The sequence below is a fragment of the Canis lupus genome, chromosome 4, assembly GCF_003254725.2.
Source record: "Canis lupus dingo isolate Sandy chromosome 4, ASM325472v2, whole genome shotgun sequence".
In the NCBI taxonomy this organism is placed as follows: Eukaryota; Metazoa; Chordata; class Mammalia; order Carnivora; family Canidae; genus Canis; species Canis lupus.
This window is the reverse complement of record NC_064246.1, coordinates 56,385,395-56,403,858: the sequence shown is the minus strand read 5'-3', so window position 1 is coordinate 56,403,858 and position 18,464 is coordinate 56,385,395. Positions and strand designations below refer to the sequence as shown.

The window sequence follows — 18,464 nt, the reverse complement described above, 5'->3', positions numbered from 1 at the left end:
GTATTCCCAGCCTGCTTCACTGAGACCACGGATAAGAAGAACAGAGGGGAAAAAAAATTTAGCTTTTCTTTTTTTTTTTAATTTGTTTTTATTGAAGTTCGATTTGCCAATATATAGATTTAGCTTTCCTGTATCCAACTCTCCCCTTGATTAGTGTTCAGCTCAAGAAATCAGCCAAGGGCAAAGGTTAGGAGTGAATTCAGATATCAGACAAGGTGGACTTTGGTTTCTGATGGTGCCACATGGTTTCGAGATCTGGAACTGCTCGTCTTCTGTAGCCTTATTTTATCCTTCCTTCTCATCCTTTCACCTCCACAGTGGGTACACCCTAGCTGGAAAATGAATTTCACTGATTGTAGGGCATCCTTGAGCTGTCATCTGCAGATTTTGGTAAAACCTTGCCTTGATTGGAAGGTGCCAATCAGGCTCATCGGTGTGCATTACACTGTAGGCTTGCTGCTTGGCATAGAAAAGTCCATTTATATGCATGATTTTCATAGGAAAAGAATAGCAAATAAGAAACAAAATATTTTTTTCCTCCCACTCACCCAGGAAACAAAATAAGATAGCCAAAGGGAGAGTCTGGCCTCACCTCATAAATGATTTACCCAGTGTGCCTTGCAGTCATGGTTCATTCATGAACCAGCAGAAGTTGCTTTATGATGCGGGGAAGAGGAGGTATGGGGTAGTGGATAGGCCAAAGGCAGAGGAAGCTATGATGCTAATCTCTCTTCCCCCGCCTCCCCCTCAATCACTTCCCTTTGGTTAGTGTCCCTGCTTTTATTCAGTCTGCTCTGACTGGTTAATATGCTAGTTCCCAAAGACTCCACACAGGCAGAGCTAAGTAAATGGAGTCCTTATCTGGACTCTTCATCTCAGGGTTGGGGTCTCTCTGACCTCAGAGTCATCTGTAGCTGTAAGAGAGTGTTATAGCCTTCTCTACCTCAAAGCTGGTCTGTGCATAGGACAGGAAGCCTAGAGATCAGAACTGTCCCCACCTACTTACCATATTGCATCTGAGTGTTGACACTTCATTAGGAGCCTGTGAACTTTGAGGCCTCACTGGCTCTTGCACACAAGCCAGCAAGCAGTGGCCTTTAGTTGATTTGGGACATCATCAGTTGACTCTGACCCTCTCAGGGCTCCTGTCCCCTGCCTTCCCCACAGTATGAATAACCACAGTCACCACAGAAGAACCACAAGATGTGGAAAGGAATGGTGGGATGTCAGCTATTTCTGTCATTCCTCAGCTGCACAATCCTTGGTTCCTCATTCATACATGGGCTCAAGGATCATCATTCCTGCCCTACTTACCTTGCTGGGTATTCACAAAAGAAAATGGATGTGAGAGATTTGAGAATCATATAATACACTCTGAGTTATTAGTATCTCTCCCCAAATTTTGCATCTCATCCTACTTGCTATCCAGTAGCAGAATAGCAGAGTAGGAGCTAGCACACTGCAACCTACAGGCTAAATCTAGCCCATTGCCTGTATTTGTAAATAAAGTTTTATACTGTAATAAAATGTCATGCTCATTTTTTTACATTTTGTCTTTGGCTGCTTCTTGTGCTACAAAAGCAGCATGGACTGGTTGCAATAGAGACAAGGTAGCCCACAAAGCCTAAGATATTTACTATTTGGCCATTTGCAGAAAAAGTTTGCTGATACCTGGCAGAGAGGGTTAGAGCAATGACCCTGAAGTTGGACTACTTATATTTATATTCTGAATCTTCTACATAATGGCTCTGTACCCTTGGGAAAATTGTTGCTCCTAAGTCTTCTCTTCATAAAATGGGACAATAACTGTATCCCTAGGCCATACTATCAAATTAGTAGTAAATAAGTTATTCACATAAAACACTTAGCATGGTGCCTGGCACATAATAAGTGCTCAGTGTTGTCTGTAATATCATCCGGGGAATAAAAGCTCTGTTTTGTGTTGCCAGACCTTTAGGGAACAGAATAGCGTAGTTCAAGGCACAGGCCATGGAGTGGAACAGACCTGGATTCATATCCCAGCTCTGTCACTTACCACATGAGTGATTTGTGGAAGATTAATTAGTCTCCCTGAACTTCAGCCTCCTCGTGCATGAAATAGGAAAAAAAAATAACTAGGATGCTGTGAGGAGTGAATGATAAATGTAGATGAAGTGCCTAGAACAGAATTAGGCACAGAGTAAACACTCAATAGGTGACATAATAATAATAATAATAATAATAATAATAATAGTATTTTTCCCAAGTAGTGTTAGCCACCCAGAATAGATAGGTATTTGGAAGTTCCCAGTATGCTGACGTCATGTAAGGTAGGAGGCTCTACCTATGACTAGTGATACTCTTAACACAATGTAAGCACATGTAAATTAAGAAGACTTTAAAGTGGAGTTGGTCACAGAGCTATCTATTAAGAGGCTTTTCTCTAGGCCAAAAGGCCCTCGAGACAAGGTACCTTTTTAGCACTATTAATTTATGATCCTATGATTGTTTCTGGATTAAGTGATGGATTAAAGAAGAGAGCACACACATATATGTGTGTTATTATAGGAAATATCTCTGAAAGATTCTCTTCCCATAATACTACATGGGTACATAGTAATGCTAAGCAGTTTGTTATGCAGGGTGAAAATGCCCTCATTTTTAATCCATTTGACATCCTAAGGGTTAAATTATGTAATGAGATGTAACCCTTCTTGCCTAGGGAGCACTGGCTAAGGAAACTGCATGTTGTGGCTAGACTACATTAAGGCTGACTTGGTTCTGGATGCCAGCCTAAGAGCACAACTCTCAATCTCTGTTGGCTTAAGAAACAGGGAATGATAGAGTTCAGTGGGCTGAAGCATGACTGTGAGGAGGGGATATTATATATCCTACAAACTCTGGGTTACTAGATGGTCAGCCTAATTTAGAAGACTAAGACAAATAACATCACCAAGCATTTATGTTTATGCCCTACCCAGCTCTATAAAGGATACTTCCCATTGTGCCTATCAAGAAAAACGACAAAGTTAGAGGGCCTCTACCCTCAAGGGAACTTATACCTCAATTGTGGGTGAAAATATATAAAGTGAGTTGATAAAGTGAAAGAAAAATAATGAGTTCAAACTAATGCAAGTAAAGACTCGGAAGCAAGGTGACCTCAATTGCCAAGAATAGTATCAATTGATTAATACAGGTAAATGATTTACATTTACACATTCTTTCATTTACTTATGTACCAAAAATATTGTGTAGTCACTGTGTGATACCATCTAGAGATTGTGAAGAATAATAGAAGCTTTATGAGGGCAGAGGTATCAACTGTCTTATCCACCACTCTATTCCATAGTATCGAACCCATAGAAAGCCCATAGAAAACAATGACTGAATTTTATACAGCTCTTTACTTAACCTTGGTGTTTGGATGTGTATGACATTTATGGAACTCCTAACATGGTCTTTGACTTTGACTTATAAAATATCAGCAAATAGAAATCTAATAGACATATTTTGGTCTGATATGCCCATCATCCATCTTCTCTCTGTTCACAGCACCTTCATTTCCCTTTGGCTGCCATCTTGGTAAGATAGTTAGCTAGTTGTTCTGACTTCCCCTGACCAAGGGGGATCCAGGCCCTGAGCACAGCCAGTCTGGAGCTGTATGGAGCAGTTATCACAAATGGCTAGAGCAGTAGTGACACTGAAGAGATAGTTCATGAAACCCCAGATTCTCAAACTTCTGCTATGTCTATGCTTTCTAAGGCCCAGGGATTTTTTTTTTTTTTTTTTTAGCTGTGAGTCTGTCATATCCTTACCACAAGCTTCTTTTTGTCTTACATTAGCCTGTGTTGATTTCTATTCTTGCAATCAAAGAACACAAACTAATAAAGCATGAGTGACAGATAAAAGATTCATAAGAGGCACACATTTCTATGGATATTTAAAAGAAGAATAGAGACCTTCAGATGATTGCTAGGAATGGAAAGTCATAAGAGCTTCATAGAAGAGAAGGCATTTGAGCTAAACCTTTAAAGAAGGGAAAAGATTTGGAGAGGAAAATGGCAGAAAGCAGGAGGGCTTTTTGAGGTGGAGCAAGAGCATAAACAAACGGCCCAGAACCTAAACTAGCCTAGAAATATCCAAAGAACAGCAGCATCTACACTAGAGCCCAATGAACTCAGTGATTATCCATATTTAAGGTCCCATCACACCTAAGTCAGAAGATGTTCCCTTTCCCGTTTTCCACTAAGTCAGAACCCTCCATTGTGTCTCTCCTCCATTGACTTGAGATTTAAGATGTTAGAACTGAATGGCCTGGTAAGATTAGGTAGTACTGTTCTTCTCAGACCAAGGTGATGCTCTAGAGCTTCACAGGTACCCAAGTCACACGTGAGGCATTATAATCCTTGGAGGAGTATTAAGTTTACTCAGGGAGTTGTAGGATGCGTCTCTTCATGCTCATCTCTACTAACTTCCTCCGTTCTCCTATGCTACTTCCACACTGACCTTCTTTCTGTTTCTGAAGCTCATCAATCTTTTCCTGAGCCTTGATAAGAACCTTGGTACACTCTGTCCTTTTTCTGCATGAAACTGTTTCCCTGGCCCTTTGCCTGGCCAGCTCCTTCCTACGGTTCATCTCTCAGCTCCAGTGTTCATGCCACAAAGAGGGTGTCCCTGACCATCTTATCTAAAGTTGCCCTACCAGTGGCTCTCACATCTCATGCCATTTCTTCATAGCATTTACTGTGTCCAAAGTGATCTTGTTGATTGTATATAATTTCTCCCCCCTCTGTAAAACCGAAGCTTCATGATAGCACGGCATCATCTTCTTATTCAGTGTTGTATCCCCCAAGCACCATCTTGCTGCCTAACATGTAATACATGTCAGTAAATATTTACTGGATGAATGGATGTATGGTGGAAAGATAGAAGAAAGATGAGGAGAGAGAGGAGAATATTCCCATCTATAGAACAACACATCTCCAACAAGTATTAAAGTTTTATTAGAGGTCTTCTAACAAACAAAAGTTTGAGAAACACTGATTTAGTGTGGATTTCATTGCCCAGATGGAGAAACTGCACCCTAGAAAGGGAAGGAGCTTATTCATGATCCCAGATTTGCTTCTCTGCATTTACTTTTCCAGAACCATATCAGACACCTGAAAAGTCAGTCTGTTTGTCCTGTCTCCTGCCCTTGGTTTCATGTGTCAGCCACAAGATGGATCTAAATCTAGGATCAGGGAGGCCAGACTTGACCTAATTCTTACCCTCATACACAGTGGTACATCTCATTGTCTTTCAATGCCTGGTAATTAACACTCATGTTTCCTAATGAATACACAAATCTGAGCAGTGAAGGATTTCTCCTCTTCTGCATCTCTCTTTGCTGCCATATCCCAACTAGGCTCTGGGGTCAGCATGAAGAGAGACTCCAGAAAGCTGAGATGAATCCAAAGCCAAAGTAAAATGCAACATTGACATGAAACACAGAGATTTAACTTCTCCAAGCTGAGCAAGGCCTTTGGTATTGTGGTCCCTACCACCCTCCTATTTTTTGCCACATCCCTACCCTAGTCATATTTGCTTTTCTGGGGTTTCCCTAAGGTCCCCTTCTCTCTCCCACTTCTTTGGATAAACTGGTTCCTCTATCCGGATATTGACACAAGGTGCTTAGTACCATACCTGGCCAGTAGTAAGTGCTCAGTAAAAACTGGTTATATAATAGTTATGGCCATTTTTTTCCCTATGGTTGAGCCCTTTATTACTCTTTCAAAATACCCTTATTTTCCCCTGATGTAAAACTTCGTGAACTCCTGTGCAAGCTCTGTGAAGGCAGAAAGAACACTTGTCTTATATCATCACTGTATCCCAATTTTCTGGGAATATTAATTTCTGGTACCCAACAAATATTTGTTGAACTTAGCAAATGGAGGATAAGGTTTTATCTAGTAAATAACAGGGAAGCCCCAGACATATCTCAGAATCTTAAGTAACTGTGATGTTGTTTAGAGGAGAAGGGAACAATTTATATCTATTAATGGTAATTAATGGCATGTTGGTATTAGATCTTGGATGCAAGACAGTATAAGGGGATGGAGGAGCATTCTTACTGTCCTCTGAGTGACAGAAATAAGACACATTTGACATCACAAGGTTAGAATCAGATTAAGAATGCCATTTCCACCAATAAAGTTAGAATTTTTCAGGGAGGAAGATGAATATCTAAAGGTCTCCCACTCCACTACACACACTTTCTATCTCCCTCCCCCAGAAGGAAACTGTCCTATCATCTCATTATCCACTATTTACAATGAGGCTGCCACATTTCCAGGGACTGAAGCCAGGAGCCGAGGAGAAATGCCGGTGTGAGAAGCCTTAAATGAACTGACAATAAAAAGAAGTTGCTGATACAGGAGTTTCCTCCCTGGGAGAGAGCTGTCAAGGCAATGCCCAGGGCTGGGGGATTTATTGATACTAAGTGGATGGTGCCATAAGTAGGAGTGATTATCAGAGATTTGAGTGAACCAAGGATGGACTCAGGCAGCATGAGCTGTGTGTGGGTTTTCCTGCCCTTGCCAGTCTTGCCCTCCTACCTCCCCAGGAGGGAATTCCTGGCCTCGTTTTTTACTCACTCTGATTGTTGGACACATTCTGCTACTGAATCTCTTGGAGGCGAGGACATCGGAATCTGATGCTCTGGCTGAGTTCCCCGAACATACTGAGTCTCTCGCTTTGCCAAGGTCTTTGCAATGGCTGTTCTTTCTACCTGAAATATTTTATATATATATATATTTTTTTTTTAATTTGGATATAGTTGACACACACTGTTACATTATTTTTAGGTGTGCAACATAGTGATTCAACTTCTCTGTACATTATGCTATCTCACCACAAGTGTAGCTGCCATCTGTCACCCTACAACATTGCTACAATGCCATTGACTATTCCCTATGCTGTGCCTTACATCCCCAAATGCACTTCATGTGTGTACAACTGCACCATGCTCCCTCTCCTGGCTGATGTCTGCTTATTTGTCAGTGTTAATACTGGTGTATCCTCTTGGAAGCCTTGAGTTCCCCAAAGGCTGGCATTAAGTGTCCCTGCCTAAGGCCTGAACTCATTCCTGCCACAGCACTTATACTGAGGTGTTACTGCTCACTTCATTGTCGGGCTCTCCCACTGTCAAGGTAACAGTCCATGAAGTCAGGTGTTGTCTCATATGGCAGTTCATCTCCAATGCCTAATGAGCAGCGGATGTTAGATGTCAAGTGGTGGATGAATGGATGGATGGACAGATGGATGAACAGATATGTGTATATATGCTTTTCCTGATTCCTAGAGTTGACAGGGGGGTGTGTAGTGAGCACATAATCCATTTTGTTTTATTTCAATGTCCATAGACCCCAGTGTAGTAACTGCCTTTATTTGGTGTCAGGGAAGGCAGCATTAAATGAGAGGATTTCCTAGAAACTGAAGGTGACCCAGGTACCAAGACTGTTTTTCCATCAAAATTTCTGGGGAAGGGGGACAGCATATTACAGAGGTAAAGAACTCAAGCCCTATGATCAGACTGGTGGAGTTCAGATTTCAGCTGGGCCTTGCACTGTTCCTGGGCCTCACTTTCCCCACTGTAACCTACCTCATAGGAGGAAGGGAGTCAATGCAAGGAACATTCTTGTAAATGTTCACATGTCAGCTCCTAATTATTAACTGTCAGAAGCATTTTATACAGCACTGCTGTCTTGAGTGGAGGGTACCACACGCCATGAAGCCTACTGTGATTCAACATCAGAGTGAGTCTGAGAGAGACCAGCACACAGCAGTGTTCTCATGCTGCTTCTGAAGGTTCCCATTTCTTCCTCCTGCTTGCTGGACCTGACCATGCAGTCCCCACCTCCAGCCCCCTTTCTTATTTGCCTCTTCTCACCTACTCTCTACTACATGACCAACTCATACAGCAGGGTAAAATTGCATCCTATATAAAACTCAAGACTCTGGATGCATCTAGATTTAGTGCTAGGAGTTTGCTACAATCAGATCCAAACACTGAGAGCCTTTACCTGCTTCTGGGGGTTGAAAAAGTGCCCTGGAGGTTGCTGAAAGTTTGACCAGCAAACAACTATAGTGTTATCAATCAGTAAATATGTTTGCATAATTAGACTAGAATCTAGGATGTTGGAGCCTGAAGGGATGTTGGATATCACAGAGTTTAAACCATCGTTTTACAGATGGGAAAACTGAAGCCTAGGGAAAATGTGGGATTTGCTCAAGGTCACATAACTACTGTGTTGTGATAAAACCAAAAAGAATCCTCTGGGTCTTCTGGCATCTAGTTTAGTACTTTTTTTTCATAGGACCACCTTATCTCTTCTGATTGAATATTTACTATGACCGATTCAAAGAAATGCCCTATAACTACTAAGTGTATTTCTCAATATTTAACAAATGACTGCAATTTTCCACAGACTTTAGACCTATAGAATGCCTCTCTCTCTCTCTCCTTGTCTCTATCTCTTTCTTTCTCTGTCTCTGTATGTCTCTCTGTCTCTGTCCATCTGTCTCTCTGTCTCTGTCTGCATCTCACTCTCTCTCTATTTCTGTCTCTCTCTGGAGCTGTTCCTGCTTGGCCAAAATAAAGATTTAGCTGGAAGGTCAGATGCCAAGCCACTCTGAAGGCCAGGGTCCACTCAAGTAAATCCAGGCCAACTTACCTCCAAGCCATGCTTTCTTAGGGAGCACTGGGTAAGAGGGAGCACCCTCTTAGCCTTAAAGGATAAAGCACTCAGTTTAAGGGAGATAAATTTGAAAAGAGAAAACAAATCACTTGAGGGAGAAAATTTCCTGGCCTCTGTGTGTCTAAGGATTTGATCATGTGCACCAACTCCTATTTCTTATACCTCCATCTCCTCCTTTGCTTCTAAATTTTTGCAAGAAACACCAGCCATGAGGGCCCCAGAGGCCCAGCTATAGGTGTGAAACCAAGTGGATGACGTGAGGGAATAGATCTGGAACATAAGATTCATATCCCACAGGATAATATTTCATTGCAGCAGGAGGGAGAAGAAATCCTAAAAATACTGTACAGAGCATATTATAATATTTTAACGGGTTTATGTGCTCCCTCTATACACTTCACTCAGTAAGATGGATTGTGCTTTTTGACAAATCTATATTTAACATAGGAAGAATAACATACAGTGTATGCTTCCTGGTGAAGAAATCCATATTTATGGAAATCTTGATTCTGGCAATTACAATAGATATTTAAAGACAGTGCCTATTGTCTGCTGTGAACAGATAGAATGTCCTCATTAGGGTGAAAGAGAAAATAGGCTGAGTGAGAAAGGATAAATATCTACTTTAGAGAAGCAGGAGGTCCAGGGTGACCCAGCAGTCATCTCTGTTTGGGTCCAGCTCCCCTTCATACCCTATTGTGGGTCATGTAGACCCTCTTATCAAGCATTTCTCATTCATTCTTTCAACAAATACTTATTAAGCCCTACCATGTTCCAGGCACTATGGTGGCTTTGGGGCACAAGTGAGACCCCTGTTTTCAGGGATTAACACTGACCCAAGCAGTCACAGATATTAAGAAGCAAAAAAAGGAAATGATTTCAGATAATAAGAAAAGTCTAAGATGTAAGACAGGTTGATATGACTGAGAGGCAGGTGTGGGGAGGCTGGAGTCACTATTGAGAAGAGGTGATGAAGAAAGGCCTTTTTAGGGGGTAAGATTTGAGATGAGAAAAGGAGTGATATTATGAGCCCTGGATGCTGTATGCAACTGATGAATTATTGAACTCTACATCCAAAATTATGATGTACTATAAGTTGGCTAATTGAATTTAAATTTTAAAAAATTGAAAAAAAAAAAGATAACGAAAAGGAGTGATTTTTGCAAACAGATAAGGAAAGAGCCCTGCAGGTGGAGGAAGGAAGCAGCTGCCTCAGAGTCTCAAGGTACAGTGAGCTCAGAGCCCCAAAGAACAGCTACCAAGGCTGGGGGCCAGAGCAGGGGGCAAGGAGAGGTGTGTAAGGTAGAAGAGGTCTAAGGGGCTGGTTATTCAGGCTCTGAGCTATGGTCAGATGCTTCCTGTGTACAATAAGAAACCTCAAAACTTTTGAGAGCTTTTGCACCAGGAAGGGAAATTGTGTTTTGTTTTTACTTTTGTTAATTAAAAAGATCCCCCTTGCTTTGGGTGGAGAAGGAATTTCACTGCTGGAAACTATATGCCAAAAGTCTAGAATGCATGAGAACTACCTTCAGATACCAGGAGGGCTGTGGAGTGCATTAAGAGCAGACATTCCATGAGGTTCTGGTCTCAAAGAGTCATCAGTCAGTGGACTCGGCACCTAGAGAAGTAATAAACGCCCAGTAACTGCAGGTATGCAAGCAGATGTTAATGTACTGGCCCAGTTTCCTGTGGACGATACATACGTTTTCAGTGGGAATCAGACAGATGACTTGTACAGTTCATCTTTAAGAGATGAACTTTTAAGCCCATTAGCTCTAGGGACTGAATGAGAACTGAGAGTCACAATAGACAACTGAGTACTGGTGGTTACTTGCATTCTTTAGTGCAGCACGACCCAGAGGATCTTCAATAACATGTTAAAAGTATTCGCCAACAAAGGATCCTGGGGATGTGCAGACTTGACAAAATCTGGGTTAAAGTTGAACAGGATTCCTCACAACCTTTTATGTAACTAGTGTGCAGTATGAACCTCCAAGATGCAGACAAGGTATACACCATTTCCCAAATCTACTTGACCAAAGAAGTCTTTTTTTTTTTTTTTAAGGAGTGTTTTGTGGGACTAATGTTTCATGGAACACATTTGGGTGATGCTTATATAGGGTAATTTGAGACCCCACATACAAGGTAATGCAGGGTCATGGAAGCAGGTGATATGCTAAAGGAAACAGAGGACCTAAGAGCACTCGCTTTTTCATCTTAAAAAAAAAAAATGGTAATACTAAAGCCACAGGGTTGTGATGTGAAATGAAAAGTCTAATATATGTGAAAGGACTGTAGAGTGCCCCAAAATACTGTTATTGTGATGAGGATGATTCATCTCACTATCCATATTAGCAAGGTAATTTCAGGCATCAGAGATGGCTTTAGGGTTGGTCACCTACTTAACTGGGGCAAAAACAATGACACCTCTCCTGTATCATGTATTAAAATGAGCTTAGTAGTTAAATGACCTGGGATTTGGCTCTATAACTTTTCTTTTTTTAATATTGCATCCTAACTAGCAATGTAATAAACCATAAACCAGGATTGGTAACTACATTGGGATCTTACAAAATGGCTCCCATGGGGATGTTTATACAGCTAAGCTATTACTATGTCTGATACATTGGGCAGGGGGGTGGGGAGGCTGAAAAGTCAGCTAGCAGGATGTGCAAACACAAAGTGAACATTGGCAGAGAAATGTACACTGAAAGCTAAGGGTAGACTGAGAAAATCCATGCTTATTTTCTAAGCATGTATCAGCAGCAAGCTGGCAGACCCGCTTCCTCCTACAGCTTTTAATGCTTTGCCTTAAAGTGATGGGCAGTGTCATAGCAAGATGACTGGATTGGGGTTAAAATATCCACCCAACTCAGATATGCCCTACCTGTTCCATCTTAGACATGTTCATTAATTTTCTGAGACTTAGTTTTTCCCTTTTAAAAAATGACTCATTTATCCCTCTCCTTCATTAAGGTCACTGCAGAGGTAAAGTAAGAGAATATGTGAAAATGGTTTATATATATTTATAATTAATAAGCATGATAACATCTGACATGGAATTGGTACCTCTTAAATATTGAATCAGATGGATGGGTGAATAGGATGCATAAATAGGTAAAATGGATGGACAGTTGGATTAGACTTGCAAGATGGATGGATAGATTGGTTGGATGGGTGGATGGCCAGAAGATAGGTGAATGTAAAGATGATGAGTTGGGATGAATGAACTAGTGAATGGATTAGTTTTGGAGCCATCTGCCAGCTTCCTTGTAGTATCTTCTATTAATCCTTCTCTTCTCCTCCTCCAGTCTGTTCCCAGTTCTCCAAAGGAGTCTACGCCATCTTTGGGTTTTATGAACGGAGAACTGTCAACATGCTGACCTCCTTCTGTGGGGCCCTCCATGTCTGCTTCATTACACCGAGCTTTCCTGTTGACACCTCCAATCAGTTTGTCCTTCAGCTGCGCCCAGAGCTGCAGGATGCTCTTATCAGCATCATCGACCATTACAAATGGCAGAAATTTGTCTACATTTATGATGCCGACCGGGGTAAGCCAAGGGTTGGGGTGGGAGACTGTTGAGTAATGGGAGAAAATTGCCAGCAGGAAGGAGAATGATGCCTCCTTGCCTCAGTGAAAAGCATGGGGAGAATGATCCAGAAATGCTTTACTTCGATGGGCTGATTTCTTGGCGCTAACCTCCAACTTACAGTGTGGAAACATCCTTTGAGAGAGTAATCCTCTTAACATGCCATGTCACTCTGCAGCTCACCAAGCTTCCATGGCTCCTGAGTCCAGACTCAAAGCCCAAGGGCCTATATTGAATGGTTCATAGCTCACAGCATAGTTGTCAGGAGCAAAGACTGTAGAGTCAGACAGACCTGAATCTAAATTCCATGTCCTCTCCTTTCCAGCTGTTTGTCTTTGGGCAAGCTCTCTCTGTCTCAGTTTGACCATTTATGTTGGGCAAATTTTCTGTGCCTTCATTCCCTCATCCCTGTAATAAGATAAACCTGATCTCTACCTCCTAAAGTTGCTGTGAGGATTGAATGAGGTGACTAGAACATTCCTGTCAGTGCATGGAACATAAGTGCTCAGAGTCCTCCATATATGTTAGCTATCAACATAATCATCACCTCTCCTAGGCCCTTCTAATTGTGCTTCCACTTACATTTTGAAATTTACAACACATTTTCCAAATGTTTCCTATGCTTTTTTTCTTCTCTGCAGATTTCCTCATGCTGTTCCTCATTTCTAGAATGCACTTGCTTTCCCAAATCTACATATGTAAATCCTTCTTCTCTTTTATAGTCTGCTCAATCACTGCTTTCTCTATTCCCTAATCCTTAAATGTGAACTATCTTCTTTTTTCTAACGTCTGTGGTGGTTGTATTGTACTCTCCTACCTTTCTTTCCCTTGTATACTAAGTAGTCATCAGAACTTAGTCAAAATTGGTATAAGTAAATAAATGGATTATGAAAGGTCTGGAAACTGAGACAGAAGAGTTTTACCCTAAGTGAAACGGAGATTTTATAGGAGGTTGACTGGGGGAAGACCGAGAAGATTTTGAGTAGGAGAGTGGCTTGTGAGATTGGTTTTTGGGGGCAGTGTTAAGCAGGCATTGTTCAATGAGGAGGAGCTGGCAGGAGAGACCAGAAACCCTCTGCTTTCTTCAATTTTCCCTTCCCTCTCCTTATTTGAGGATTTCCCTTCTCAAACAGCAGTCATTGTGAGGATCATACCTGCAGAAGGGCTATTTCAGGACAGTTTTACAGCATTCTGAAGCTTGAGGCCTAAAAATGGCAAATTTACTTCCCAGAACCCAGAAGACTGTAACTTTGATTATAGAGAATCACCTCTGGGGTTGGCAGAAGCACCTATGCTCTTAAAAGGACTCTATCTGTCTCAGGAATCTGAGCTCAGAGCTCTGCCATTTGTTAGTTATGTGACCTTGGGCCAAAAACTAAATCTCTCTGAGCCTCAATTTTCATATCTGTGGTGCAATGGGGATAATAATGATTTGTGCCTCATATGATTAAGTAAACTGAAAACAAGAAAGCTAGTAGAATAGTGCCAGACACATAGTAAACTTTCAGTGAATATGAGGCGTAAGCATGCCAAATAGCTTGCACTGCAAAAGAAACAAAGGTAAGAAGGCATAACAGAATCAATTGAGAGATGATTCTTGAGGCCAGGCACCGCGCTGATTACTATGGGAGGGATTAGCAGTGTTAGAAGGAGACAACTAATATACACACAAAAGATTGATTAATAATGTAAGAGTGAAAGAACCACCTAAAGTAGCAGAAAAACGACCTTCATCTTCCCCTCAAAGATATCTATGTTCTAAGAATTTTTGGAACCTATAAATGTATTATATTCAATGGCAAGATGGATTAAGATTACAGATGGAATATACGTTGCTAACCAACTGATTTTAGAGAGGTTAGATTGGATTATTCATTTGGGCCTAATATAATCACAAGGGTTCTTAAATGTGGAAGTTGGAGGTAGAAGAGTCAGTGTCAGAGGCTGATGTGTGAAAGACTTGACCAGTCGCTGCTGGTTTTGAAGTTGGAAGGGACCATAAACTGAGGAATGCAAGCAAGCCTCTAGAAGCTAGAAAGGCAAGAAAATTTTCTTCCCTAGAACCTCCTGAGAGTAACATAGCCCCACTGACACATTGATTTTAGCTCAAGGAGATTCATTTCAAACTGACCTGTGGCAATATAAGATGATAAATATGTGTTGTTTCAGACCAATGAGTTTATAGTGATTTGTTATAGCAGCCGGAGGAAACTGAGACCATTTATGTCTTAAAGATGAAACAAAACTGCATTGAGTAATGGGCTTCTCTCTCATTTAACTATAAATTAGAAGAGAATAATTTAAGTCAGTACACAGTGATTGAATACCTACTACATAAGAGGCAAAGTATCAGGTATTGAACATTCATGAATTTGACAGTTATTAGGTGCCTATTTAGATGTTGGGTTGGCACATTTAATAAGCAACTACTAAATACCCAATAATAATATTAATAAAACCCTTGCCATGTATCAAACATTCTCATTTAATCCTTATGATGACACTATGAGGCGGGCATTATTAACATCACCGTTTTACCATTAAAGAAACTAAAGTTTAAAGAAGCTAAGGAGTTTGTAAAAGGTCACCAGTATATTGTAGCAACAGGATTTGAGCCCTAGATTATATTCTTAATTAACACTACTGTGTGCTGAGTTCTAGAAACAAGCTCAAAAGAGAACCACTGCCTGCCTTCAGTGGGCTCAGACTTGCATAGTGGGAAAAAGCTAGAGCTGAGTTTGGTGAAGGAGTCAGGAGGAGGGGAGACAATGGAGGTGGGTGCCAAGTGGAGGCAGGTGGTACCTGTGTATCCTGATTGCCACTTCTCTGTCTGACCCAATTTCCAGGTTTGTCCGTCCTGCAGAAAGTTCTGGACACAGCTGCTGAGAAGAACTGGCAGGTGACAGCAGTCAACATTTTGACCACCACAGAGGAAGGATACCGGATGCTCTTTCAGGACCTAGAAAAGAAAAAGGAGCGGCTAGTGGTGGTGGACTGTGAATCAGAACGCCTCAATGCCATCTTGGGCCAGGTAGTGCATGTAGCAAAGGCTTAGAGTGGGTGAGGGCAGTGGTTCAAGAGGGAGCTGGATGGCCTTTTGCCTTGGGTGTTACAAAGAGAGCTCTTGACTAGATGAGACAGTTGACTCCTTCCCCACATTCTGTAATTTATACATTTTAATTCTGAACTTTTATGAAATAGCACAAACAATGGGAGACTGGATCTAGGGCTTAAAATGGTTCTCAGATCAGTTGCTTTATGGTGAAAAAGCGTATTACATTGCATTTTAGAGTTTGTGAAGCACTATCACCTGGGAACACAGACTGTAGAATCAGATTCCTGGGTTCTGTCATCACTGGTCTAGCATTTGGCATCTCATCCATTCGGCCCACTGCCCTGTTTTAAGAGTACAGGGAAGCAGCAAGCACCTCTGTACTGTTTCCTTAAATACACTCATGTGTCTGAGAAATCCATTGATTGTACATCCTGTGAAAGGGCACTGTAACCTCAATAGTTTTTAGCCAGAGGTCTCTAAGCTGTGGTTCTTCCTATTCTAAGAACTAGAGCATGTACCCATTTCACAAGCAGCAGGCCTTTGTGTTAATCTCTTGTCTTTTTGACAGACATATACTTGTGTATCTAGGTTGAGCTAGCAAGAAAATAAGCAGGCATTGTTATAGAAAATAGATTTTGAAAATCTATAGATTTTCAAAAATCTATAGAAAATAGGCATTGTTAAGAAAATAGATTTTGCAATCATTCTTTAACAGTGCCATGTAATTAAAGATGGTAGTTTCAGGTAATTGACAATATGACAAAGCTTGTTGATGGCCTTTCTAGACCCTGAGACCCCTACCAGGAATCTCACCATGAGCTCAGCAACCATTTAGAGGTCTCAGCAACAGAACAGGAGAAATTTTGAAAATCAGTGATTGTTTAAGGCATTAATTATGTGTTCTACTAGATAAAGTATGAATCTGACCTCCCCTCTTGGAAACAGAAAACAGAAAAATTGTTTCTATGGGATTCTCTGGGCTGGACTCAAGGGATTTGAATGCTAGTTAAACAAGGCAGTATAGGGTAATGGTTAAGCACAGAGACCCTTCCGCCAGAGTGGCTGGAAGTTAAACCCCACTAGTCTTTACTAGCTCCATGACTTTGGGCCAGGTTTTTAATCTTTCTATGTCTCAGATTTCTGATCTGTGAAAGGGGCATAATAATAATTATAGCTTTCTTCAGACAGTTCCTGTGAGAATTAAAAGGCAATTATCATATGGTTTCACTCATATGTGGAATGTAAGAGTGCAGAAGACCAAAAGGGAAGGGAGGGAAAACTGAATGGGAAAAAATATCAGAGAGGGAGACAAACCATGAAAGACTCTTAACTATAGAAAACAAAGTGAAGTTTGCTGGAGGGGTGGTGGGTGGGGGGATGGGGTGACTGGGTGATGGGCATTAAGGAGGGCACATGATGTGATGAGCACTGGGTGTTATATGCAACTGATGAATTATTGAACACTACATCTAAACTGATGATGTATTATATGTTGGCTAATTGAATTTAAATAAAAACAAATAAATAAAAAATAAAAATCAATTCATGTAAAGAAAGGAGCCTGCCCCGTAGAAAGTGACATATGTAAGCCTTTGCCTAGTTTTGCTATTTATAGCACCAACTAGTACTGCCTTCTTGAGTCACTTCCCTCTTTGGGCATAAGGGTCCTCATCTGTAAAATAGGAATGATGGCTTCTGTTCTACAGGGCTGAGAAAAAGATTGGGTGAGATAGCAGTTGGAAAAAGTGCTGAACGATAATTAGGTATTCTTAATAGACTGATGACTTGTCCTTCATTGTTCTGTAGTAAAGATAGTAGCCAGTGCTACCATTTTCTGAGCACTTGCCATATACCAGACACCATGCCAAGTCTTTTCCATGCATCATGCTACCTCATCTTCACATAAACTGTATAAAACTGCTTCTATCAGCTCCCTTAATTTATAAATAAAGAAACAAGAAACTTGCCTGGGATTTCACAGCTAGTATATAAGAAAAGCAGGAAGTCAGACTTCTGGCTGCAGAGCCAGACCCTCCTAAAAATGTAACTTTTCAGCCTCTGCTGACTTTAGCCACATATTCTGTGAAAAGACAAATTCTGTTTTATAGGGAAGTGACTTGTTTATATGGGCATTTTAGATTGTAGTAATAGTAACTCTTTTAACTGTTAGGTTTTTCTATTCTGAAAAGCAAGACTGAATTGCTGAACAGATCTTACAGAGCACCCGATTTACTGTGTGTATTCATATTTCACAGATGGAATAACTGATGGTCACATTGGTTGATTTGCCTTGGGTTCAAACAACTAGTTAGTAACAGTGATGAGTCTTGAATTTATACCTAAAGGCTTGCAGCCTGACATTTTGACATCATTCCAAACAATCAAATGCTTGAATTCGGATCTTTTCAGTCTAATACAAATGTCCTGCCTAACCTAAAGAAGGAGATAGTGATTCTCAATTCCAGTAAGGGAATTGCCTGTCTCTGTCTCCAGCCCGCCAACTAGAATACTGGCATTTTGAGGGCAAGGATTTTTGTTTTATTTTCTTCTTTGTGGTATCCATATTGTTTTTTTTTTTTTTTTTTTTTATTGGTGTTCAATTTACTAACATACAGAATAACACCCAGTGCCCGTCACCCATTCACTCCCACCCCCCGCCCTCCTCCCCTTCTACCACCCCTAGTTCGTTTCCCAGAGTTAGCAGTCTTTACGTTCTGTCTCCGTTTCTGATATTTCCCACACATTTCTTCTCCCTTCCCTTATTTTCCCTTTCACTATTATTTATATTCCCCAAATGAATGAGAACATATAATGTTTGTCCTTCTCCGACTGACTTACTTCACTCAGCATAATACCCTCCAGTTCCATCCACGTTGAAGCAAATGGTGGGTATTTGTCATTTCTAATAGCTGAGGCCCCTCCCCCAGAACACCAGCTAGACTGACAACTTCCAGGAGAAGCCAAGGGACTTAAAGTACACAGAATCAGAAGATACTCCCCGGTGGTCCATAGTGTTTTGAATAGTGCTTCGTATCTTGTGGGTATTCAATAAATATTTTTTGAGTGTGTGGAAAGAATAGGGAATCAATGAAGGGTCAAGGAAAG

At 41.0% G+C, this 18,464-nt stretch overlaps 1 protein-coding gene across 4 annotated transcripts in view; it reads left to right on the top strand.

Annotated features, from left to right (window-relative positions):
• The window catches only part of GRIA1 (glutamate ionotropic receptor AMPA type subunit 1), a 307,919-nt gene that overhangs the window by 148,747 nt on the left and 140,708 nt on the right, over positions 1–18,464 (top strand). For all 4 annotated transcript variants that reach the window (XM_035715647.2, XM_025434094.3, XM_025434095.3 and 1 more), the window contains 2 exons: positions 12,026–12,265; positions 15,151–15,335. In XM_035715647.2, coding sequence (XP_035571540.1) covers positions 12,026–12,265; positions 15,151–15,335 — 425 coding nt within the window. The remainder of the gene's footprint in view (positions 1–12,025; positions 12,266–15,150; positions 15,336–18,464) is intronic.